Source organism: Crocodylus siamensis, chromosome 15 (genome assembly GCF_052110815.1).
Source record: "Crocodylus siamensis isolate JL-2025a chromosome 15, ASM5211081v1, whole genome shotgun sequence".
In the NCBI taxonomy this organism is placed as follows: Eukaryota; Metazoa; Chordata; order Crocodylia; family Crocodylidae; genus Crocodylus; species Crocodylus siamensis.
In genome coordinates this window covers 17,600,541-17,625,821 of record NC_143409.1, presented here as the reverse complement: position 1 = coordinate 17,625,821, position 25,281 = coordinate 17,600,541, and the positions used below count along the sequence as shown (strand labels likewise).

Genomic DNA, 25,281 nt, shown 5'->3' with positions numbered 1-25,281 from the left:
AGGGCACATACAGTGGTTTGGTTTCTACTGGAAGAATTACCATTCTCCCATTGAACAAGGAAGATCTTGCCTGTGCCAAGAGTTTTTAGCACATGAACTATGAACTGGGTGGGAGGGAAAAAGACTGGCTAGACAGGGGAGCCAAGGGAAGGGCATGTTGGAATTGTTTGGGTAGGATAGCTGGTAGTAACACTTAGATGACAGGGAGGAAGCTAGAGAAGGAAGCATGGGACAGAGAGCTACTTACTGAAAGGGGACTGAAACTGGCTGGTTAAGGGCACCTAGTTCAAGAACGGATATAGAAGGAACAGGGTGATGGGAGAGAGAGAACAGATCTGACAAGAAGCTGAAATAGAGGGGAGATTTGGGACCTCCTGGATGCAGAGACTGGGACTAAGATCGGGAGGATGGATTCAGACTGGATGAGGAGCTTGAAGAAAGAAACTGTGACTGAAAGCCAGCATAGAGAGGAGAAAGACATCAGATAAGGAGCCCAGAGGAAGGAATTGGGAACTGCTAGCCACAGACACAAGAACTGGCTGAACAAGTTCTCAAAGGTTAGGAAATGCCTTAATTCAGGTTGACTAACTCAGACTAGTCAACCTAAACACAACTCAGCACCAACTCAGAGTAGTTGTGCAAAAGAGGAAGAGATTGGAAAGCCAAGGAAGATGGTCTCTAGGAGCCTGAAGAGGGAGACTTCAACTGTCTAGACAGATAGACTGAAATGAGACATTTGGGGAGTGGATTGAGATTCGGTTGACAAGGAGACAGGTAGAGATGATACTAGATTGGGACAGAGCTGGTTGGAAGCAATGGGTAGGAGGGATCAGGTTTCTGCTAGAAGGAAATGTGCCTCCTAGAGCCAGCTCCCCTTCAACCTTGGAAATGTTGCACACACTACATTAAAAAAACATTATTAAGTTTGCACATCCAACACGTCAAATTAGGAAGTGCCAAGGTTAAGGCAATCTGTGCAGTTTTAATTGGGCTAGCTTGTACACATGCATTACGATACAATTCTTTGGGGTGTAGTAGAGGAAAGATATTATTCAATAAACACTGTGAGCTAATTTGGCCATGGCAGATGCATGGACGAGTCCCAAAATCGGTTGGATTTTATGACTTGACTTAAGTTAATTTTGGTAATATTGCATAAGATTGCCATGCTGAAACAAAAACCACTAGATGGCACAGGGGACCTATCACTCAAGGGCTGACTTTGACTTCCAGGCTGAGAAACATGTTGTTGAGGACACTGTTTCTCTCTCAAGGCTTATTTATTTTCCTGGCTATGAATGAGATGGAGCAACACAACACATGAGCTCTGTATACTTTTGCAAGAATAATAGGATTACAGATTGGAACCAGTGTAGAGATCAAATTTCAAACAAAATGTGCTATGTGCACACACTTGATCATGATCTATGGACTTAAGAAATAACCAGGAACACTAATAAGAACACTTGCATTTTTATTATTACCTCTAGTTACAAATACTAGCAACAATTTTGGCCAGAGAACCAATATATTAAAAATGGGATGAATTAGAGACTCGCAAAAGTATAAGTTCATGATGTATTCACATTTTTGTCACTAATAGTATCAGCACAAATATGTGAATTGGCCATTTTGGTTTCTTGTTCTTAAAATGTAATAGATCACTTACTGTCTTTGCACTATTTTGTTTGCACGTCTGTTGTCTGAGAACTCTTGCTCTCAAGCCTTGTAGGTATTACAGATGCTGTGAAAGTGACATACTGAATCTTTTGGTCATGTGACTTCCCCCCCCCCCGGGGCTCTACTTAACTGGAGAAGGACCCACAGAAGAAGCTGTGTATATGATTCAAATAATTCAAGAATGGAGACTGTAATGCAGGAAGACAGTAATTTGCATGGATGGATACCAGAAAAAGATGGAAAATGAAAATATTGGTGAAGACAAACTTCTTCTAGTTCTAGTGGCCAACCCTTGCCCTATGTGCCATGAGGAGAATGGGCAGCTGGTGTGCTTGGGATGTGAACCTTGGGCACTGAGTTAAAGGGAGCACAAGTGACAGGAGGCAGGGTGGCACTACTTCTTAAAGAATGTACTACCAACACTTTTATGCCTTGTTGAATAATATGTTTTTTGTAATTTTACATGTAATGGTATTCTTGGTATACAAGTAGCATTTTCTTGACTGTAGGCCTTGCACTGATGGATGTTGGTGAAAGCATGAAGCAGATGGCAGAGGTGAAGGACTCTCTTGATATCAATGTCAAACAAAACTTCATTGATCCTCTGCAGTTATTACAGGACAAAGACTTAAAAGAGATTGGGGTGAGTTTTTGAAGATACAAGCCTGTTTTTTCCCCACTGAAAAAAATGATTTAAAAAAGTAATCAGAAATGTAGGTGTTTTTGTTTTGTTTTGTTTGTTTTTAAAGAAAAATTACCTGCATTTGACTATCATATGTTAAGCATCATTGCTTTCACTGGGAAAACATGAAATCAGCTAAAAATGAACATTAGGGTACATTCCTGTCATCTGCTTTACTCCATGTACCTACCACAATAAAGTTCAATACAGTATGGAAAATAAAGAGAGAGTGTATTTTTTCTGCTTATTTTAATCTGGTTCATTAAGTGTTCTAACCTGGACATGGGGTGTGATTTTGTTTTGAGTTGCCTGTCACATTCTAAATTTCCTCTAGCTCCTTCACTGTGGAGTTAGCTCTAAAACAGGGTTGAATAAGATTACTTTTATAGGCTATTTAGGACAACCACAGAGTGATCTTATTTGTATCAAGGAATATGAACGTTGAATATCATGAACCACTGTACCAAAAACCAGGGTACTAAGGAATGAATTTTTAGTCTTTAGCAGTATTTTTTCAACAGTTTTGTTTATGATGTAACAAATGAGAAGAAAACCAGGCATAGGTTAAATCTGAACCTTCTGATTCTTGTAAGTTTGGGTAATAAGCAAGCTAAAATCCTGATGGAACACACAATATAAAGTTATTTGTTTATACACAAATGGATTTAGAAAATTGTCCACAAATAAAACGGCAGAGGCAGTAATGTCCCAATGGCTGCATGTCTCGTATGATGGATGATTCTCTTCTCAGCCATTGTTTTGAAAGGGGAAAACAATAAGCATTTAATTTGTGTTTTAAAGAACGTCCTGCATCACCACTTTTAGTCTATATTGAGTCTCTCAAACCCAGGATTTTTTTGCATCAGGAAAACTTGTTCTGAGGTACCTTGTAGGAATGTAAGGTATCATACAGTAATGTTCAATTAATGCCTTTTGAAAAATTCATGAATGAAAGGGTTAGTTGGAGATGCACTCATGGAATGAGAGGGGAAAGGACCCTTTAAGTTGCAGTTGTTGTACTGCAAATAATTTAACATTTGAAACTGAATTATAGCCAAAATGTAAATGGGAAAACAGCGCACACAGGTTATTTCCTGCTTCTGATTTAGACACAGTGAAGCTGTTGCACATTTAGTAAAGTCCATGAGATGGATGTATTGAACAACAGATGAAGGTAAACAATTCTTGAAACGTTAACAGATGCCGCTTTCTTGGTGTCTGTGTAGTTTTAATGTTCAAAGAAGCATTTATACTGTATAGATGGCCACGGTGTATTTGATATTGCCTTGGATCGGGATGGACTAGATAATCTCTTGAAATCCCTTTCAGCTCTACATTTCAGTGATTCTATATAAATTAATGTAATTGTATCCATAATCAAGAACTGTTTACAAAATCATAACGTGTCTGTTTGGGTTTGCCTCTTTTTGACCTAATGGGAAATGTTCTGCCATGTTTAGCATCACCTGAAGAAACTAGAAGGCCGGCGTTTGGATTATGATTATAAAAAGAAGCGCCTAGGGAAGATACCAGATGAAGAAGTTAAACAAGCGGTAGAAAAATTTGAGGAGTCAAAAGAGCTGGCAGAAAGAAGCATGTTCAACTTCTTAGAAAATGATGTAAGTTGTCCTCCTGCTTCCTGTCCTGTAAACCTTCTGGAAGGAAGAGCCTGTCTGTCAGGAGTAACCAACCTGTCTAACTCTTTTAGCTGCAAACCAAAATCATGACATACCTGAGAGCTGCAGGGGTGACAGTTTCAGGGATACTCCATGCTCCAGGGCCAGTTATCTGTGTAAGGTACCCCAGCTCCAATAATCATTTGCTGTTAAATGACTCAATTCATCTGATGAAGTGAGCTGGGGCTCACAAAAGCTTATGCTACCCATCTATGCTACCGAATTCGGCCGAATCTCCTCCGAATCAAATCAGCAACTGAAGCTTCGCACAGCCCTACTGGCCATTGACTTAGAAGGCAGGATTCCTCTACCAGCTCCATGCAAGGCCCCTGCACAAAGATGGTTTATTGGGGCTTTACTCAGGTAATCAGAGTTCAAGCAGACCATCAAATTATGGCTAAAATTGCATTGAACTTCTGGCCATTTACATTGGCTGTCAGTTTTAAGTGTAAAGGGAGGGATTAATTGGGTTGCCATATAAGAATAAAATTGCATTTGGGAGTGTTATGGAAAGAGAAAATTGTATACTACTAGAGGTGCACCAATGCATTGGTCCAATATTGGATTGGCACAGATGTAAAGAAAATTGACTATATTGGAAATTGGCCTGATGTGGCTGATAATTTGGCTGACAAATCTCCGTGCATGCACGCAGCTAGTGTAGCATGCAGGCAGCAAGGACCACAGCCCAGCAGCTTGGAGAGCTGTGTGCAGCCGGTAAGACTGTTGTGGTAGAAGAGGAAAGGGGAGGGAAAGGGCATGGGGGGGCAGATCACCCCCCACGGTGAGGGAGGGAGTGTGACTGGGTAGGTGCTGCCACGCCAAGGTGGGGCAGGTGTGGGATGGAGCCACAACTAGTCCAGGGGGTATGGGGAGGGGGAGTAGCTCCTGCCACTGCGCTCATTCTGGGAGGGCATGGGGGGAGAGTGTGCCCCAGGATCTGCATGGGACAGGCTGCAGCTGTGGGCTGGGGGGCCACACTGGGCTCTTCCTGGGGGTGGGGCAGGCCTGGGGTGGGCAGTGGTGGTGCTGGGAGGGGGATATGGGGGAGGACTTCAGCCACCCCAAAATTTCTCTGCAAACCCCCAGTAGCTCCCCCTCCCAGTGCCGCCGCCACCTGCCCCGAATGCATCGTGGCCCTTCTTCCCCACTGGGAAGAGCCTGGTGCAGCTGCTGGCCGCAGCCTGCAGCTGTAGCCTGCCCCACTCTGCCCCATGCAGGTCCAGGGGCACTCGCTCCCCTGCCATGCTGTCCTGGACTGCATGCAGCAGTAGGAGCCATTCCCCCTTCCCATGCCCCCCAGACAAACCCTGGCTGGGCAGTGCCTACCCCAGCCCCACTCCCTCTCTTACCACTGGGGGCATTGATCTGCAGCCCCCTACCAGGCCCCTTCACTCCCCCTCCCCTTCCACCACAGTAGACTTACCAGCTGCACACAGCTGTATCAGAAATCGGATCAGTTTGGGCCAATTATGCCTCTACAAAAATTGGCTATCGGTATTGGCTCCCAAAATCTGTCAGTGCATCCCTGTATTCTACTTGGCTAATCCTCAGCCAGTGTAAATCACTGTAGACCTATTGAATACAATGGAGTTGCACCAGCTGATAAGTGGGTACTGTGCATTTAGATCACACAAGCTGTGGGGCAATGCTTTGTTTCATTAGTCCTAGCTGAGAATTCAATAAACTTTGAGTTGGTGAAAACTGATAAACTATGTAATAAAATCAACACAAAACAGGAACTTGACTGCAGCAATTTTTTTCCAAACACCTGATGAAGTCTCTGATGAGGCTTGGGAAGGCCTGAGAGCTAAATGGAAGGTACCACATTTTGCTGATTTTCATCCTCTAAATGTCATCTTAAAAAAAAAAAAAAAAAAAAAAAAAAGGAAAGGAACAAGAAGAAACCATGATTACCACTTTATTCTTGAGTGTCAGTTTGTGTTGGGAGATGGGTGTGTTTTTACCTCCTTTTGATTTCCCGCTTCTCACCTCCTGTAGTGAGATTCTGGCATAATTATCTGCGGTTTTTATTCTGAGTTGATTAAATCATTTATTTATTAGTTTATAAATGCTGCCACCTAGTGAGGTAAGTCTGGACCTTTTCAGGACTGCAGTGTGTAGTCTGCTAGAGGTAGTAAACAACGTTTTGTGGATCCCTGTAAGAAGATGCTGCACAGTCATGCTTTCCTAAACACCACTGGTCTGAAAGACACAGTCATCAAATATGGAGTCCTATCCCTGGCCTGCTCCAGGCTTGGGGACCCACAGACTGCAGGATGAAAAACTGAGAGCAGTATATAGTAAAACAAATTTGCACACTGTAAGAGGGAAGTCCTCAGGGACCGGGCCCAGAATTTGTGAAGTAGAAGTTATACCTCATTTTTATTCAGTCTCTAGCTGGTGACTTCTTAGCACATGTTTGTTTTTCAGCAGCTGGGCCCAGGGTGCTGCTGCAAATGGATGAAGGAACTAATAGCCAGATTCTTTAAAGGGATTTAGGTGTCAGCTCCCATTGAAATCAATGGGAATTAGGCTCCTCCATACCTGTTAAAAAATCTGGCCTCAAGTTCTTTGTTAGGCTAGGCTGCTCTCCTTGGTTGGGTATTTGTGGAGCAGTGTAAATAGATTGCCCTGTAAAATGGTCCGACACCTCCCTTCTCAACAAGAGATGTAAAGTCATTTTCTCTCTGGACTTATTCATGCTTCTCCTTTTGAATTTTTACTTGCAGAGCAGCTGTGGGCAGCTTTCCCCCTTTAATTTTAGTGCCTCTGAATTAAATGATTTCTTCCTTACACATACTCAAGTTCAGCTTTGTTGAAATGTTTTTCTATGAAGAAACCATCCTGTCAGACTCTCTCCAGTTAGGAGGGGGAGGAGGGAAGGGGAGTACCATGCTCTTGATCAAGTTCCTTGGCTTGAGTAAACCCCTCTAGACGCAAGCACATGTTTTTGCGATGTGCTATATTCCCAACCCTGCAACGAGCCCCACTGGGGCTCAGTGCAGGCACTGGGCTCTGCCCACATGCTTCTCCCTGTAAGATTGCAGACTCTCAAGTCATTATTTGGGCCTCAAACTAAAAAAGAAATATGACCTGTAAGATCCTGAGATCTTCTGAGATACCAGGCCTATTTTTAGCCTTAATCATTGAGTTTATTATTGTCTGTCTGTTTTTTCTGTAGTTGAACAATATGCAGACTCCTTAGTCTCTTTCTGCTTTGTACTTTAGGTAGAGCAAGTCAGCCAGTTGGCAGTGTTTGCAGAGGCAGCGCTAGACTACCATAAACAATCCACGGAGATTCTGGAGGAACTGCAAAGCAAGCTGCAAAACCGGTAAGAAGAAACCGGATCAAAGCATTTTAAACAGTGTTTGTAGCTTATTTTCGAGCATGCAGAAAGATGTTGAAGCAACAAAGCCTCCACCACCATCTCACAGATGCCTATCCTTTTTCTATATCTCTGCACCTTCAGTGGGTTTCAGTACTTCAAGCATTTGCCATCTGGTGACTTCTTGATGCTGTGTAGGTCTTTGAAAGACCTGTGGCTATACAATGAACTCTGCCCACTAAACGTACAGGGGCATCCTTGTCTTCATTCAGAACTCTTCACCCACATTTTGGGGTTAATTGGGAGATTCTGTCTTTGCTGGTGGATTTTTGTTCATACAAACTGATATGGCTGTGCATTTTCTCAGCCACATTTTTGAGGTCTTGTATTTAGGCCAAATTTTTAACAAGGTACTGAGGGATTTTTCATAAAATCCTAAGGCATATCAAGAAACTGCCAGTTGGCTGGAAGCACAGTTTTGATGTGCTGTGTTGATGACTCGCCACAGAGACTTTTACATAATACTAATGGAGAAAAATTTATTACTGTTACCACTGGTTATTTAGTTATTTACTAGTTAGAACCAGTGGGGATATGAGCTCTCCAAGTCATCATTCACTATGTTTCTGGACTTGTCATTTGTAATCTGACTTTCAGTTACTCATGAAACTCAGTGGTAGTTGTAGGTGTTCTGCACTTCTGAAAGTCAGACTCTTAATCTTTGTTACAATCAACATGGCTAAAAAACTGGGTAAAAGTGAAAAGCTGCTGAAAATGAAATGGTAGCTTGCAGGCCAGCCCTTCAGACTGAGTAAAAAATCAAAACATAAAAAACAACCCACCTTGTAATCACTAAGGAACAGCTTCATACTGCTTCTAGTTTTCCATAAAGAAATGTCCTAGCACTCTTCCTTTGTGTTCCAGAATAAATGTAGCATCTAGTCAGCCTAAACGTGACTTCAGACCAAAGCCTGTAATAACAACAACTCTGGAAATTGGTGATAATCAGCAGCATAATGGGATTTCATACAGTGCTTCAATAAAATCACCAGGTGAGCCCATGACTGAGAAATCAGCATGTTGATGCCTTCATTCTATGGAGGAATTATAGGCGCAGTGCTTGTATATTCATATAGTTCCAGTGCTGAGCCCATAAGACGTTTATTGTTGGTTGCCTATGCAATTTAGGCTCAGTAGTCAAACTTGGGTGATGGCTGGTTGACACCCGCATTTGAAAATGGACTCTGTTTTTATTAACTTTTGTAAAATAGTTCTCACACACAATTTGGGCGTAACACAGGCCAATACACATATAAGCACGTATTCTTTCATTAGCACATAATGGCTTCTGACTACACAAAGCCAGCACGTTGTACACACTTGGGGTAAGTCTACGGTGCTCTATATATTTAGGTCTGCACCTGCATTCTAAACATTAAAGCACCTTAGGTCACCTCCTAGCAGTAGTCAACCCACCCCTGGAAGTTTGAGCATCAGGATCCAAGGCTAAGGTTCCTCCACACATCCATCACCCCCAGTATTGTATTTAGCCCTCACCTGAGCTAAGCAAAGTGAAAGCACAGGATAGCTGCCAAACATCTTTGTCTCTGCTACTTGCAATTGGAGCTAACACAGTAGGAAAGACAAGTTGTGGTTATTGTTCCTTGAAGATCTCTGCTTTGATTTCATGTTCCTGTCCAGCAAAGCACTTCTAGGAATCAGTTTGGCTACTGCTTGTCTCTTCTGTGCTGCACCAGTGCACAACAGGAAAGGAACATGGAGGGCAGCTTGTGGTTCAAGGTAGCTAAAGCAAACCTTAAGAGTTGGCCCAAAAGAAAGATGTAGACATGGGAAAGGATTGCCATGCCTATGATTTTATAGGTATCACTAGTTTTGGTGCATAGACTTTGACTGAACAGAAAAGAGAAAATTTCAGGTTTTTCTAAAATTCTTTGCAAGGTGCTTTGATAGTAGTCCATTTTAGTCCTGTCACTGTTCACTGTAGAAGCTAATTGCAATAACTGAAATAATTTTATTTCTTACCTAGTCCATATAGGAACTTTTTATGTCCTGCTGAATTATGAGAAAAGGGAAATAAAACAAAAAAGGCAAATGGGAAAGAGGAAAAAGCAATATCCCTTTTGCCATGACCAGGATAGGTAAGAGCCTGAGAGTACAAAGGAGGCAATGATGCTGAGGTCCCCTCCTCCCCTTGGCTTAAAAGCTAGGAGCTGGCTTGTGTCCTTGAGGCACAGCTACTCTCTGAGCAGCTTTTCTGTCCTCTAGCTTTCTTTGCTCTTTTCAGTTTCTTCTTTCCTCCTGTCTAGTTCTTTTTTACAGACAGCCTGGAGGCAAATAGGGAAAGAGGTAGTTAGAAAACTGAACTGTGAGGCTGTATTTCATACTTCCATCAGAAACAGGCCACAAGGATAGGAGTCTGGTTTATTTATACAAACCTGAACTACAAGTTCTTTTGCCTCCTTGCTCTTGGTAGATGAAGTTCCTGTACAGTGTATGCTCAACGAGATGGATAACACTACTCCTGTATAGCTGAGTAAATGCACAGGGCCAGATCCTTGCCCGAGCTCTCCTGCAGGCTGCAGGAGAATTGCCTTGACCAGGCAGCTAGGGATTCCCCTTGCATAAACAACATTCCAGTTGTCTGAAGCAGACACGGGCCCCCCTGCAATACTTGCCTAATATCTCAGTGGAAGAGAGTGTGCTTAGAGCTTATTCCTACTACAATGATGATTCCAGGCTGCACAAGTTACATCGACCATAAGACTATCCACCAGGTGCATTTCATGGAGCTTCAGGTCTTGCAGATTTAGCAATATTGAGCAAAAAAAAAAAAAAGCGCGTGTGAGAATTTTCTGTGTTCCAGGTGAGCATTGCTGCTTCTCATGGCTTTGATATAGGACTTTTCAGTACCAAACTAGAGATGTTCTGTTGCTTCTAACCAGACCTACTCACTGTGCTGATGTGCATCTGGGTTAATTATCATCCACAGATCCCATCCTATACTTCCTTTCAAGGAAGGCTCCAGAGAAAATTAGATAATAATTAGATTAGAAAATCAGATCAGATAGACATCTAAGTTCAAGGATAAACAAAGGCATTTGCCATGGGCTTGTGCTATTCATGGGGATGCTGGGGTTACATATCCTGGAGGGATTATGCCTCAGAAGCAGCACCCCTTCTCAAATGGCTTAATATGCAGGGGTATGGCTGGGCAGTGCACTGTGCTTCTCTTGGTCTCATTCCAGTCTCCTTCTGCTCCTGGGCATCCCGGAGAACTCACTGTGAGAGATCACTGCAGTCCTCATGGGGACGGCAGGAACAGCAACTGCAATTGCAGCTGCAGTGAATGGGGGAAGGACCTCCCTCTTTATGCATGAGAGCTGGTCACAATCCAAGCAATCCAGGGCAGGGGTACTTGCCTCATTTGTGAGTAAAGCACCACACCCATTTGCAGCAGTATATGCATCAACCACCTTTCCATGGTGCAGCAAAAATGTGGCACTCTTTATTAACCATTCAGCATAAACTGTCTAGGCCTCTTCCAGTAACCTGTTCAAAGTATATATTCTTCATCATTGTGTTTCTGCCTTGAATAGGCAGAGAAAGGAGATGCAGCTGGTATTAATCATCATTAGTGTATAAACTGTAGAGTAAAAATGAGGATAAAATAGTGTATGCATTAAACTGGCTTATAAATCTGAATTGAAGACATCTGAATTCCAGTGAGGAGGAAAAGGCTGGTTTGAAAGTAATGATTAGCTGAAGTCAAAATACACTTTGTTCAATGGGATGGGAAAGAAAATCTGTTCTCGTTCGTTGAAGCTGTTCACAAAATTTTGCATCAACTACCACATTACCACTTAACTGGCTCATGACTTGTAGCTTGGCTCACTCAATACTGCTGTCAGTGAAGGAGAAAATATAGCAACTGTTGGCTACAAAGGACCAACTCACAGGATCATAATGAATTCTAATTTATTGTATGGGATGTGAAGTTACCAATAAAATCATAAATGCAAACTTTGAGTTATGGGGAGTACAGGCCACCTTAACACACACTGACACACACATATACACACAATTGCTACAATAGTAGTATAGCACTGATGTTGGTTTATACCTATCCGGTACGCTGGAGTCTGCTGTTGATGGCCAGTTTCCTCCAGGGCGATGTCTGGATCTCCAGAAGGGGGTTGCCTGCTTGTCCTTCTGTCTTGGTAGGTTGGGTGCTGGATGAGTGGGGCACCACTGAGGGTCACTCTTCACTGCCTTTTATCCCTTTCTGGCAGACTTCTGTGATCCACCAGCATCATTTTGGCTGCCCAGTCCAGAGGTTGCTGTCCCACATGGGTCTTTGCCCAATGGTTTTGCCCAGTGGTGTAGTTTTGGGAGTCTACCCTTGACATCATTGATTCACTGGCTGTGTCCTTGCAGGTTTTAGGTGGCTTGACTAGCTTAAAATGGCTTGTAGAGTTTTATGATTCTAAGTTCCTCTGGTTAGGCTACTGTCAACAGCCAGAGGCTCTTGCTTTGTCATTCAACTATCTGTTGACTCATACGCGCATTCACTCAGGGGACCAGCCCAATATTGCAGATTTTATCACTTTACAATTACAATTTCAATGCAGTTTTTAACAATGGTCCAGGATGTAACTTCATTCTACAGGGAGTACATTCCATAAGGGCTTAAAAGCATAAAATATAAAATACAAAATGCCATAGCAAAGATGAGAGAGATGAAGTATAAAAATGCACTGTAAGAAGTATATAAAAATGTAACATGAGGTAGTGAAGATCAAAGGCTCCTGGGGACAGTAAGTGAGTTAGGTTAGTACCTGGACATATTTACAGACTTCGAAGTGGATATTTTAGTTCTTTTGTTTTCTTTAGTGATACTTAGCTCAATTAATATGTAGGTTTAGTTTGTAGGTTTCTCCTACAGAAAGCCACTTCAGGTTTCTGGATTGCTCTGAGCCTTGCCACACCCGTGCAATGAATGGGCTACGTCTCTGCCAGTACTCAGAAGGAAAAAGAAATGCACAAAATGGGAGGTGCAGGCAAGAAGGGTCTTCTTGTTACACAACCATGAAAGGAAAAAGAAGAAAAGAGCAGAACTGAGAACAGCATTTTCAAACGTCCTCCGGGCTCTCTGATGACATGCACAGTTATTCATAGATTTCATAGACATCAGGGCTGGAAGGGACCTCGGGAGATCATCGAGTCCAGCCCCCTGCCCAAAGGGCAGGAAGTCAGCTGGGGTTATAGGATCCCAGCAAGATAAGCATCCAATTTACTCTTGAAGGTGTTCAATGTAGGTGCTTGAACCACCTCCGCTGGCAGACTGTTCCAGACCTTGGGGGCTCGGACAGTAAAGAAATTCTTCCTTATGTCCAGCCTGAAATGGTCTTGCAGGAGTTTGTGACCGTTCGACCTAGTCATCCCTTGGGGCGCTCTGGTGAACAAACGTTCCCCCAGATCCTGGTGGTCACCCCTGATAAACTTATAGGTGGCCACCAGATCACCCTGAGCCTGCGCTTTTCCAGGCTAAAGAGTCCCATGGCTCTCAGCTTATCATCGTAAGATCTGTTTTCCTGACCTCTGATCATGCGCGTGGCTCTCCTCTGGACTCTCTCAAGCTTCTCCACATCCTTTTTGAATTGTGGAGCCCAAAACTGGACGCAGTACTCCAGCTGCGGCCTCACCAAGGTCGAGTACAAGGGGAGAATGACGTCCCGGGATTTGCTCGAGAAGCATCTATGGATGCAAGCCAGCGTTTTGGTTGCTTTATTAGCTGCAGAATTGCATTGGAGGCTCATGTTCATCTTGTGGTCAATGATGACCCCCAAGTCTCTTTCTTTTGTAGTGCTATCCAACGTAGCACTGCCAAGCCTATAAGGATGCTGCAGGTTTTTCCTCCCAAGGTGGAGAACCTTGCATTTTTCGGTGTTAAACACCACCAGGTTCTCGTCTGCCCATTTGCTGAGCTTGTCCAGGTCAGCCTGGATCACCCGCCTATCTTCTGGCGTGGATGCTTTGCCCCAAAGTTTGGTGTCATCGGTGAACTTGGCCAGTCCACTCCTGACTCCAATGTCCACATCATTAATGAAGATGTTGAACAGTATGGTCTAAGGACAGAGCCTTGAGGGACCCCACTGGTCACAGGGTACCACAATGAGTGACTGCCATCAATTGCAACCCTCTGGGTCTGACCACGGAACCAATTTCCCAGCCAGCGGATCGTGGTGGAGCCAAGGCCACAACTGGGCAGTTTGGCCAAGAGGTGATCATGGGATACCAGATCAAAAGCTTTTTTGAAGTCAAGATATATGACATCAATCTCTTCTCCCTGGTCCAGGTGATAGGTCACCTGGTCATAGAAGGAAATGAGATTGGTCAAACAAGACCTACCCGCAACAAACCCGTGCTGGCTATCCCTTAGGATGTTAGCCTGGGCCAGTCCATCAAGGATGGCCTCCTTAATAAACTTTTCTAAGATCTTCCCCAGGATAGAAGTCAGGCTAATGGGCCTGTAGTTAGCCGGATCCACTCTCCTCCCTTTCTTGAAGATCGGCACCACATTGGCCTTCTTCCAGTCTTCGGGCACTACACCAGAGCGCCAGGAGTTTTCAAAGATCTGTGCCAGGGGCTGGGATATGACGCTCGCCAGCTCCTTGAGTACCCTGGGGTGCAGATTGTCCGGGCCGGCTGACTTGAAGGTATCCAGCTTCTCAAGGTGTTCCTTCACGAGGTCAGCATTTATGGAGGGTAGGGGATCCCCATCACCCGGATCTCCCTGTCCCACAGCAGGCATGGGCGTCCCATGGGACTGATGAAAGACTGATGCAAAGTACCTATTTAATAGGTTGCCCCATCTGGTTTAGCAGGGGTCCAACATTGCCCTTGCTTTTCCTCTGGCTCCCCACATATCTGAAAAAGGACTTTTTGTTGTCCTTGATGCTTGAAGCTAGTTGGAGTTCAGTTACAGCCTTGGCTTTCGTGGTTTGCTCCCTGCAGGACCGGACCAGTGCAGAATAATCCTCCTTGGAGGTGAATCCCGTCCTCCATCCTTTGTAGGCTTTCCTTTTTAGCCGCAGGAGGTCCGCTAGGTCCCTGGAGAGCCAGGAGGGCTGCTGTGCCTTCTTGCTGCCTTTCCTCCGTGTTGGAATAGATTTAGCTTGTGCACTGAGGATCACTTCCTTGAGAAGCAACCACTCTTCTTGAACTCCCATCTCCCTGGGGTCATGGTCCCTGAGGGCCTGACCGACAAGCCTCTTGAGTTTGTCAAAGTCGGCTTTTCTGATGACAAGGACTTCTGTGTTGCTGACTGAGTTGCCAGCTTTACAGCGGATGGTGAAGGTGATCAGCTCGTGGTCACTGTCACCCAGCTTCCCATCCATCACTGGGTCGCCGATTAGGTCGTCCCCCATAGCCAGTACCAGGTTGAGCAGTGCTTTGCCTCTCGTTAGCCCATAGACTTCTTGAGTCAGGTAGAGGTCATCCACACATGAGAGAAAGCTTTGCGACCGCTCGGATTTTGTTCAGTGATCTTCCCAGGAGATGTCCGGGTAATTGAAGTCACCCATGACAACCAAGGTCATGGAGCAAGCGGCCTCAGTCAGTTCCCGGGCGAACTCCTGGTCAAGCTCAGGACTTTGAGTGGGAGGTCTGTAGTAGACTCCCACCGTTGTGTCCCCTGTGCCGTATTCCCCACGAATTTTTACCCAGAGGGTCTCTAGCTGTCCATGCTGGTCGCCAACATCAGCTTGCAGGAACATGTAGCTTTCCTTCACATAGAGAGCTACACCCCTGCCCCTTTTGTCAACACGATCCCTCCTGTACAGGGTATAGCCCTCTATACCCGTGGTCCAGTCATGGGTGGAGTCCCACCAGGTCTCCGTTATCCCAATGACGTCATAATTCTTTGCACTGAGCAGGAGGACGAGCTCCTCCTGCTTGTTGCCCAGGCTCCTGGCATTAGTGTACAGGCAGGCAAGTGTGCCCTTGGGGGCTCTTGCCTTGCCCACAGATTGTGCCAGGGCTGGGGCAGGGGCGGGCTTCCTTAAGTGCCTTGGTCTGCTGGCTTTGCAAGGGTTGCTCTGCGGGCCAGCAGTGGCAGTATTCCCCCCATCCCCCAGCAGGCTTAGTTTAAAGCCCGGTGGAGCAGGTCAGCCAGCCTGGCTGAGAAGAGCCTCCTCCCCAGGGGGGAGAGGTGGAGGCCATCTCTTCCCAGCAGTTCGCTGCCTCTCTCGCCAAAGAGCGGGCTGTGGTCGTGGAAGCCAAAGCCTTCCCGATGACACCAGCTCCGCAGTCTTTGGTTCACTGCATGGATCCTCCTCTCCCTCCTCAGCCCATAGCCCGAGACTGGGAGGATTGACGAAAACACCACCTGAGCTCCCAGACCCCTAAGCCCCGCTCCCAAATCCCTGTAGCGCCTCATGACCTGGCTGGGGGTGCTCCCAGCCGTGTCATTGGTGCCCACGTGAATAAGGAGCATGGGATAGTGGTCTGTGGGCCGGAGGAGCTGCGGGATCCTCTCCGCAATGTCTCGGATGTTCATCTACCATTCTTTTTCTTCTGAAGAAGCACCCTGCATGCTGTTCTTACCTCTCAGAGAAAGTGTCATAATGGGTAAAACTATAAAAAAAATCTTCTCTTTCTCTCTCTGCCTGCCTGACACTGGAAGTTGAGTGCTACTGTTACTGCTTTGTATGAAGTCAGAGCAGGCCTGAGTGTTGGGGGATGGATGTCGGGGGTGGATCCAGAGGGGGGCAATGGCATGGTTGCACCCCCCTTTCAAACTAGACTTTGCTGCTGGAGCCTGTGGGGATTCTGAAAAAGTCTCCAAACTGGAAGAGAATCCCCCCCCACCTTCCCCTCTGTAGTCAGAGGCATGTCCCGTCCTTTACCATCTCCTTCCTCTATCCCCTTCCCCTGCCATGGCTTTTCCTACGGTACTGGGAGTGGGGGAATCTTCAGAGCTCTTCCTGCCTGCTCCATCTGAGCTGTGCGGGAGCTAGGCTCATCTATGGCAGCCACAGCAGTAGCAGCAACTTCCCTCACTTACTTCTGGGGAGATCAGGCAGTGTGGGGAACCCACCCTCTTCCAATTCCTGCTTCCCCTATCCCAACACAGCCTGGCTCAAGTGGACAGAAACACTCTGAAGCATCTCCTGCCCCTGGGACAGTGGGGAGAACAGCAGCAAGTGGAGCTGAAACAAGCTGTAAGAGATCTATGCTAATTATTAGGGGTGTGCAAAACGGCACTGTCTGTTTTGACTTGTGTTTCGACAGAACAGTGTTCTGTTTTGAATTTCATTTCATTTTGAAACTGATGTTTTGTTTCGTCAAAACAGTTTCGCTGTTTCGATGTTGTTTCAACGTTTCACCCATAGGCTGTAATGGGGAAGCTCAAAACAGCCTATAACTTTATCATCTCTGGCCTGATTTGGATGAAACTTGCAGGAATGGTAGCCTCTTCTGAGGGCATGAAGCCTGCCATGTTTCAAGGAGATAGGTGCAGGGGCTTGGGGGAAACTGCACCTCAAGCTGCAGACAAGCAAAACTCATGACATGGGTGACACTCTGTGTGTTAAGGCACAGCAGGGTGAAAACTGCAGGGATGGTAGCCCCTGCTGAGGCTTTGAAGCCTGCCAGCTGTCAAGGAGATCGGTGCAGGGCTTCTGAGTTCTGGGGCCATGCATCTCTGGCTGCTGACAGGCAAAACTCATGTCATGAGTGCTTGTGAGACTGTCTGTCTTGGGGCAGATGGAGGTGAAAGCTGCAGGCCTGCTAGGCCCTGCTGCAGCCACAAAGCCTGCCAGCTGTCAAGGAGATAGGTGCAGGGGATTCTGGGTTCTGGGGCCCTGCACCTCTAGCTGCTGACAGGAAAAACTCGTGGCATGGGTGGGTGACACTGTGTGTGTGGTAAGGTGTGCCGTCACTTGGCTGACACCAAGGGAGAAAGCAGGGCACTTCAAGCAGTGCTGTCAATGTTTCCACTTGCCTCATTTCATTTCAAGGCTGTTTTGAAGCTCTGTTTCATTTAGATTTCGCTGTTTCGAGCTCAAAAGAAGTAGAAACAGCATTGAAACGAAACTGCCGGTGCAATTTTGCACAGCCCTACTAATTATAATCATGAACATCCAGTATGTGAGTCTTTGAAGTCTGTTTCTGTTACTGTATGTGTGCTGCAACATGCAATAAACAGAAGACTGACCACCAGGAAGTTTCCTTTGAGAAAAATGGCATTTTAAATGGCCTTTTAGCTTCAGCTGTACTGAAGTTTGAAAAGGCAACCTCATTGCTCCAGTACGTTCTCTGTATTGTTTTGTTAGACATTCAGTCTGAGTTTGAATGGTCCAGTAGGTCAAGACAGGCAATCTGGCTATAGATATATATATATATATATATATATATCATTGACTTTGTCAGTTTAACTTAGTAGTTGCTAGAAACAAAGAGGTAGGGTACAGTCCAATAAATTAACACACATGCAGTCTCTGCACATAAACTTGCCACAATTTCTTTTTGGCTGCTTAAATCTCTGCAACAGTAAGTGGCTTTGAGTTTGTAAAGTGGAGAACAACAGTCATGTGACTGACCTCTGCGATGTTAAAAACTTTGCCGTTAAGACTGACAGCCAGTGCTGACTCTGTTCCACTTTGTTTTGCTAGACTGTACCAAATATAGTACCGTGTAGCAGCTGCATGCCTCTAATTTAATAAAGACTTTGACTGATGTTAGATTCTTGGGTGAGTGGCTGTGGCCATTACTTTAAGATTACTTTTTTTTTCTCCCTCGAGCCTTTGAATCCTAAAAGACAAAAATTCCCCCTACCACTTCCAGCCCTTTAATCCCATCTCTCTTTTAAAAATATAAAAAAGGTGATATACTATATAGTCTTATGACTCCCAAAGGTTCAGACATATATAAAAAATATGTTCTATGTCTGTTACAACCATAACATCATGCATCTTGCTGTTAGAAAGTAACTGACTCCTGTACTAAGTTCTGGATGTTGGCCCCGCAGAGCAGTTGGTGAAGGCATGTTTTCAGTTATTCAATTACTCAGAACAACTTTCTGCTGTTGCTTATTCAAAAACACGGAAATTCATGTGTCAGAATCTGTGCTGACAAAGCCCTTGCTTGAAAACATTAACATTTTTTTTAAATGACCAGTAAGATTCTGTGAAAGAAACACTATTGAGGGCTTTGTCTAAACTGTGCTTAGTTCAGCTCAGCAGAGGGGCAAAGTGCACCAAGTCAAGCCACCATCTGAGCCAGTTGCCCACTAGTCACTATTGTGACTGAATAATCAGAGCCCATTGCCACACTACTCCCACCCAACACAACCCCCTACCACATGGTTGTAAGCATGTCGCAGGTCATATCTGCAATATCTGTACTGGGAACATTCCTTGTGGGCTATTTCTATTGGGTTTATGGCCCTTTAAATTGTTAAAATAATATAAATGGGCTAGGAAGGAGCAGAAAAATAGATTCCATCTGCCTCTGGTAAGTATTTTGTACAGTTAAACCTTTTCTCTACTTCTGTCATTGTCACTTAAAAGTCATAAAAATCTTCACCCCTGGTGATCCACAGATCACCTCATGGCTTCTCTTTCAGGTAGTTTTGCTAGCTCAGATTTTCTTCTGCTGCTTGTTGTTGCTGGAAAATGTGTGAGAGTAGCTACTTACTGACTTTTATGACAATAGGACAGTGATTGGACAATTAAAAACAAATGCCCATTAGTGATGGGCAATTTTAACATCTTTTATATTCTTTAGAATTTGCTTGTGTACTGCAGTGTTTAACAGCACATGCAGATTATTCCAAACAAAAATTAGTCCTCAAGTTGAATGCTTAATTAGCATGCTTCAGAATTTGGAGGGAGCGCCAAGATTAGGATATTTGAGAATAGTCACAATGTTGAGCAAAAAGAGTAACTAGAATCATTTAGTAGTAAAGAGGCTCATTAAATGCTTTACTGTAAGCATTAAGGGGAACACTAAAGAAGGTCTTTGTCATGCTGGAATGCATTTTGCTACTGTAACAGAACAGGAAGCAGCATGAAACCTCCTTCTTCCATTTCCCTCTGTGAATGGAATTAATTCCAAACCACTGGATTTTTAGTTTAGTATTTTAAAAACAGTCAATGTCATAAGGAAAAACAAATTAACTTTTGCTAACTCATAGATTGATGTTCACCCACAAAATTAAATGCTAGAATACAAATAGTAGAGGAAATGTTGTTAGCATGCTTTACTGTGCAAGGCACGAATATATGAATACAATAACATATTATTTACATACAAGCATAAATCTAAGCCAGTTGACCATCGATACATGCAAATGTCTATAACATTGAAAATAATCCATTTTCAAAGTTAACCACTTTGGCTAGTTAGTGAAAATCCCTTGTGTTTTATTAATTGGACGTATACAAGCATTATCCTTGTTGACTTTTCCTGTGAGCCTAAGTACTGCTTTTGGTATTCTGTATGTAAGGTTAATAATGTTTAAATACAAAAGTAAGCTTGGACTGAAGATCTTACAGTGTGACTCAACCAAACACAATACAGGCATACCTCGTTTTATTGCGCTTTGCTTTATTGCACTTCGCAGATATCGCGTTTTTTACAACTTGAAGGTTTGTGCTCATTTACCATTCCGAAAATCTTAGGGCCCTTAAGAATTATGCTAAATCTCCTCTGCCTGTGCTCTATAAATGGAACAACAAAGCCTGGATGACAGCACATCTGTTTACAACATGGTTTACTGAATATTTTAAGCCCACTGTTGAGACCTACTGCTCAGAAAAAAAGATTCCTTTCAAAATATTACTGCTCATTGACAATGCACCTGGTCACCCAAGAGCTCTGATGGAGATGTACAATGAGATTAATGTTGTTTTCATGCCTGCTAACACAACATCCATTCTGCAGCCCATGGATCAAGGAGTAATTTCAACTTTCAAGTCTTATTATTTAAGAAATACATTTCATAAGGCTATAGCTGCCATAGATAGTGATTCCTCTGATGGATCTGGGCAAAGTAAATTGAAAACCTTCTGGAAAGGATTCACCATTCTAGATGCCATTAAGAACATTCGTGATTCATGGGAGGAGGTCAAAATATCAACGTTAACAGGAGTTTGGAAGAAGTTGATTCCAACCCTCATGGATGACTTCGAGGGGTTCAAGACTTCAGTGGAGGGAGTAACTGCAGATGTGGTGGAAATAGCAAGAGAACTAGAATTAGAAGTGGAGCCTGAAGATGTGACTGAATTGCTGCAATCTCATGATAAAACTTTAACGGATGAGGAGTCGCTTCTTATGGACGAGCAAAGAAAGTGGTTTCTTGAGATGGAATCTACTCCTGGTGAAGATGCTGTGAACATTGTTGAAATGACAACAAAGGATTTAGAATATTACATAAACTTAGTTGATGAAGCAGCGGCAGGGTTTGAGAGGATTGACTCCAATTTTGAAAGAAGTTCTACTGTGGGTAAAATGCTATCAAACAGCATCCCATGCTAGAGAAATCTTTCATGAAAGGAAGAGTCAATTGATGCAGCAAACTTCATTGTTGTCTTATTTTAAGAAATTGCCACAGCCACCCCAACCTTCAGCGTCCACCACCCTGATCAGTCAGCAGCCATCAACATCGAGGCAAGACCCTCCACCAGCAAAAAGATTACAACTCACTGAAGGCTCAGATGATGGTTAGCATTTTTTAGCAATAAAGTATTTTTTAATTAAGGTATGTACATTTTTTTTTAGACATAATGCTATTGCACCCTTAATAGACTACAGTATAGTGTAAACATAACTTTTATATGCACTGGGAAACCAAAAAATTTGCGTGACTCGCTTTATTGCAATATTCGCTTTATTGCAGTGGTCTGGAACCGAACTCGCAATATCTCCGAGGTATGCCTGTATACTAGAACCACAAAAAAGCTAAGATAGATAAAGACAAAGCCCTGCTTGTCTTTAAAAATAGTATAAAAAAGCTTGACAGACTTTTCTTAACATCACCTGCTGTCCTTAACATAACCTTTGTTTTAGTTCATGTTTAGTTCACATGTGGTGAATGGTTTGAATACACAACTTACAATACCACAGGTGACCTTGGTCATCTTACCTAGAGACAGCTGGATCTCCATATGGAGAAGAGGATAGAGCTGCTTGGCTCCATTTGACCATTAGGTCCCAGTCTCCAAATATTTACACGTAAGTGGTGCCACCAAAATCAATAAGGACACTCACATGCCTAAATATTTTATAAAGTCATGGCTCTGCTGTCATTTAAAATTTTGGTCCCACATTGTTCTTGTCTAGCTTCTGTCTTGTAGTCCAGTGCTTGTAGTCCCTTTATGGAGTCCAGTGCTTGGCTTGACAGACTACTGAATACTGTTCAGTTTGTTTGTTTGCCATAATATCCACAGGTTGGTCCTTTTACAGGAAAGAGCCTCAGTCCTCTCTTCTCCCCCTGCCCCACCTTAAATACAGCAACAGCGTCCAAAACCATTCCAACTGTTCAACTGATTTACAGCTTCCCAAAGGAATTCAAATGAGAATGAAACTGTAGAGGCAAGGATTTTTATAGGTGGCATCTTTTATTGGACAAACCGTATATCACCTAATAAAATTATAGTAAAATCTGCTTTTAAGGGGGATGGGGGATGGTATTACTTACAATATCAGGGTGATGAAACGAGTGCTTAATATATGAAAATAAATAGAAAGAAAAGACCCTTAGTGTGTAGAAATGATGGAAAACTAACTATAAACTCTAGTGAGTCCATTCCTTACAGCAGGACTAAATTGGTCTCCTTGTTTGCATGTACAATGGACAGGTGATGTTCCTTACACTCTTAAACGTTGTATTTTCTGTCACTGGGGCAGGTTCTTCAATGCACATGGATCAGCCTTGCTGCCAGGCTCTGTATGACTTTGAGCCAGAAAATGAAGGTGAACTTGGTTTTAAGGAAGGGGACATCATTACTTTAACCAATCAAATTGATGAAAACTGGTATGAAGGGATGTTAAATGGAGAATCTGGCTTCTTCCCCATTAACTATGTTGAAGTGCTGGTATCCTTGCCTCAATGAACATGTCGTCCAAGCTGTGAACATAATTTCATGACCGAAATGGATTCACAAATGTTCCATCAGTGTGGCATTCTGTGAAAGCCTTGCTCTTTGACTGACTTACTGACTTTTGTATGCGTCTTTTTTAAATGTATTTATTTTGTATTCAAGAAAATTACCTTCCTTGGTTACATGAAAATGCAAAAAAACCCTAGACCCAGTTTTTTTGCTTTGTGCCTTGAAGATCACTGTATGAAGTGTTCACTGGTAGCTCACTGTTGCTCCAACAATGCATTTCTTTGCTCCTTACTGTATGTAGATCCTTTTATTATTATTATTTTAAAAATTCTTTGGGCTGCAATGATTTTACTATTGAAAACCATTTTTAAAAATACTGTGAGTGAAGCTAACTGTAACTAGAGTTACCGATGTCATTGAGCCTTTTTCATCCATCACAGTGTAACTTAATTGTGAACTTAATCCATGTTTCACATTGTATGTTGACAAAAGGCAGCGTGCTTGTCAGTTTTAAGATGTTGTTGTACTAAGTACAAGGTCTGAGTTGCAAATTCCTAAAGTTTACTGACCAAACTTAATAAACATTACTGTGGGAGAAACATGACTGCTGCAGATGCTTACCCAGTGGTTGGTATGATTTTGCTTTCTGCAAAAGTTCACTTTCCTTCATGGATACACTAAGGTCTTGAGGAGGAGCTAGTTCATCTTTTTAAGTGATGTTATTGAGAGCAGTTTTGTAACTCTGCAGATGCTAAAATTGTTAGTTTTCATTGCACGTTATTTACTGAAGATCATTCTTAACACTTGTTTACATTTTGTTTTATTTTGAGAGCAGGAGGACAGCAGCACTTTTATGTATACGCATTATGAACCAAGGACATACTGTTGCTAGAAAGACAGAGCCTGAATTTGATGCCACTAGAGGAGAGGTAACGCTCCACTGAGATGAATGGAAGAGTAAGAGGCTACTCCCTAGCTGATAATTGAAAGAGTAATGCTGACTCACTTTTTTTTTGGTGGAGCAGAAGTAGAGAAGATGACAATCTATGCGGAGGAAAAAGACAAACATTTGTATAGGCAAGGCTGCCCAGAATCAGGAAATGGTCACGGACAGAGACTCAGGCTACTCAGGAGATAAAATAGGTAGTACCTTCATTTTAGAAATACCTGTTAGCATTAACCATGTATCAATGGTCAAAACAAGTCCAGAAAGCCCAATCAGCAAGTAGTGAGCAAAGCAAAGCTCCTGGCCTTCTGATTTTGAAGAAACAACTCTGAGAGCCTGAGACTGCCTGGCTTAACCCTGCAGCCATCAAAGGAAGCTAGATCAGAGTGATATGCCAGGGCAATCAACTCTAGGAGTGAAACAGCCCAGACCTGTGCATGGTATAGGTAGACATCAGTAAGACTGGCCGAGTTGCTCAGTACTGGGGTGGTGAAAGAAGCCCTTAAACCCCTGCAGGTGAGTTGTGATTCACCAGTGTCCTTGTCAGCTCACCCTCTCACACCATAAGGCTGTTGAAAGCATCACAAGGGAGGAAAAAAAGCAATCCCTCTGAACAAGCTACAAGCCAGACCCACTGAGAGAGACATTTTCCAGCATTAAGTGTTAGACCACCTATACCCAGGAAGTCAATGAAAGCCCAAGCTTTGAGATGTCAGAGACTCACTTCATCCACTGTGATAGTCTGCTTTCAGCTTGAACTGTGAGTAATGGGTTACTTCACTTAGCTGGGTAAGAGCTCTAGCTGGTGATGCAGTTAGATGTAGTGTACCCAGTGGCACGTGCAGGATACAATAGACAATAACAATATGCCTGTATCCTCCTTGTTTTATAGTTCAGGCAATACTCTAGCTCTCCATCAGAAGGATGGTATGCACTGAACAGCTACAGTAAACCCTAAGACTAGGGCTAACTGCTTTTTATTTGGATGGACATTTGCTATCCAGTCAGAGCAGGATGTTGAACATGGCACAGAGAGCTGCTCTATCCACTGCTGCCAGAAGTTGGAGGAGTTGCCTGCTGCAGAATTCAGGGCCCTTGGATCCCAGTGGATGTGGTGATCACCAGCACGAAGACATGTGAGGGCTGATGCAGCCCTGGCTTCTGTCCAACTATTTTGCCCATTGCCAGTTACCCTACTGCCTAGCTGCCAAGTGTCCCATACTGGAGCCAGAGGCAGAGCTACTACCCTGGCACGGGGCCGACAGTGCCAGTAGCAGCTTCATATCTAGCATGGGGCATGCAGTGAGAACTGGAGCTGCTGCCACTGCTACATGCCCTGAGGTGGAGCTGGCCTGCAAGGTGCCCCACTCTCTGCATCTGGCCCAGGGCACAAGGCAGATCTGACAGTCCCAAGTTAGAGGAACTGAAGGTGGGACTCTGAATTTCTCTGTAGGGTTAGTCTGTTCCTGTATCTGGTTGTCTTAGTTCTTCTACTTTTAATTCCTTCCTCCCTCCTTCCCCATACTATTTCCTCCCTGCCTCTTTTCCCCTTTGTTTGCCTTTGATTTGTCCTCTCCTATAAGCTGCATATTAGTTTACTCACCCAAGCAGTAGGTAAAAGACAGCGTAGACCAAGAATACCATATAACCCTAGCACTCTAAGGCCTAGAGCATAACCAAGAGGTGGCAAACAATGAGGGGCAGATAGGACTGCTCTGGCTGGGTCAGAAGCAACTACAGTTTGAAAGAGACTTAGGAAAAAAACAACAACCACCACCACCTCTTTCCCGCAAAGTGAGAATTTAGGTAGACACAGAGATAGAAGTTATTGGTA

General features: G+C 43.8%; 1 protein-coding gene across 3 annotated transcripts in view; it reads left to right on the top strand.

Moving 5' to 3' along the window:
• SH3GL3 (SH3 domain containing GRB2 like 3, endophilin A3) overlaps positions 1-23,100 on the top strand; it is a 99,339-nt gene extending 76,239 nt beyond the window's left edge. For 2 of the 3 annotated variants that reach the window (XM_090028960.1, XM_090028961.1), the window contains exons 5-9: positions 2,190-2,323; positions 3,823-3,981; positions 7,270-7,373; positions 8,292-8,419; positions 22,299-23,100. In XM_090028960.1, the coding sequence (XP_089885086.1) occupies positions 2,190-2,323; positions 3,823-3,981; positions 7,270-7,373; positions 8,292-8,419; positions 22,299-22,504 (731 nt within the window). In that variant the 3' untranslated portion in view covers positions 22,505-23,100. Of the gene's footprint in view, positions 1-2,189; positions 2,324-3,822; positions 3,982-7,269; positions 7,374-8,291; positions 8,420-11,518; positions 11,606-22,298 lie in introns of all 3 variants that reach the window. The other variant, XM_090028962.1, reaches the window with a different exon arrangement.
• Positions 23,101-25,281: the final 2,181 nt, after the last annotated feature.